General features: G+C 53.8%; 1 protein-coding gene across 1 annotated transcript in view; it reads right to left on the bottom strand.

The window, feature by feature from the left end:
* Positions 1 to 566: 566 nt before the first annotated feature.
* Positions 567 to 734, bottom strand: part of ZNF395 (zinc finger protein 395) — a gene marked incomplete at its 5' end in the record, with an annotated part of 13,752 nt that continues 13,584 nt past the window's right edge. The window contains one exon of the mRNA XM_027910147.1: positions 567 to 702. Within this exon, the coding sequence (XP_027765948.1) occupies positions 591 to 702 (112 nt within the window). The remainder of the gene's footprint in view (positions 703 to 734) is intronic.

Below are 734 nucleotides of genomic sequence, written 5' to 3'. Positions count from 1 at the left end.
TTGTACCACGTTTCGCCCTAAAATCCCGCTTTTCCTGCTTCAAACATTTGGGATGGGCTTTTTTTGCTCCCCCACCCCTTAAATTCCTCCTTCAGGGTGTGAGAAACTTCCAATTCCTTTCCCCCCCTCCCCAAAAAAAAAAAATCTGCTCCCAAGTTCCTCGTGGAGTTTTCCTTTTTAAAGCTCTCAATCCTCGTTTCCAGCCCCCCTTTTTTCCTCGCAGGAAAAGAGGGATTTGCACTTTTTCGGGGAGTCAAAGGCGCCTCAAAAGCTCCCCCTCCCCCCACCCCCAACTCAAGCCAAAAATTCGGGGGATTTTCGGGGCCGATCTGGGAAAATCAGGAAGCTCTTTGGCCCCCCCCTAGAAGGACCAATTCCCTCCTTTCCCAATCCCAAGCGAAAGGGGGAAGGATTTTTTCGTGTTTTAGAAACCAAAAAAGAAAAGGTGGGAGCAAACCCAGATGGAGGAGGAGGAGGAGGAGGAGGAGGAGGAGGAGGAATTTTCGCGCAGCTCCGGAGGCTCCCAGGAGGTACTTCCAAGGTTCCCTGGTTGCAGCAGTGTGGGAATTTGGGAATGGGATGCCAGGGGGTCAGTCCAGGAAGCGCTGGCAGGCCTTTTTCCAGCGGCAGGCCGTGCACCACTGGTCCCGGTGCTCGATGCCGTAAACCTTGCGGCACTTCTTGGCTTCGCCGCGGATTTTCCTGGGAAAAGAGGGGAGGGAGGGAAGGTTGGT

This window comes from Empidonax traillii, unplaced genomic scaffold (assembly GCF_003031625.1).
Source record: "Empidonax traillii isolate 1590-97213 ecotype Southwest subspecies unplaced genomic scaffold, ASM303162v1 scaffold2786:size18050, whole genome shotgun sequence".
Classification (NCBI taxonomy): domain Eukaryota; kingdom Metazoa; phylum Chordata; class Aves; order Passeriformes; family Tyrannidae; genus Empidonax; species Empidonax traillii.
This window is presented reverse-complemented; position numbering and strand designations above follow the sequence as displayed.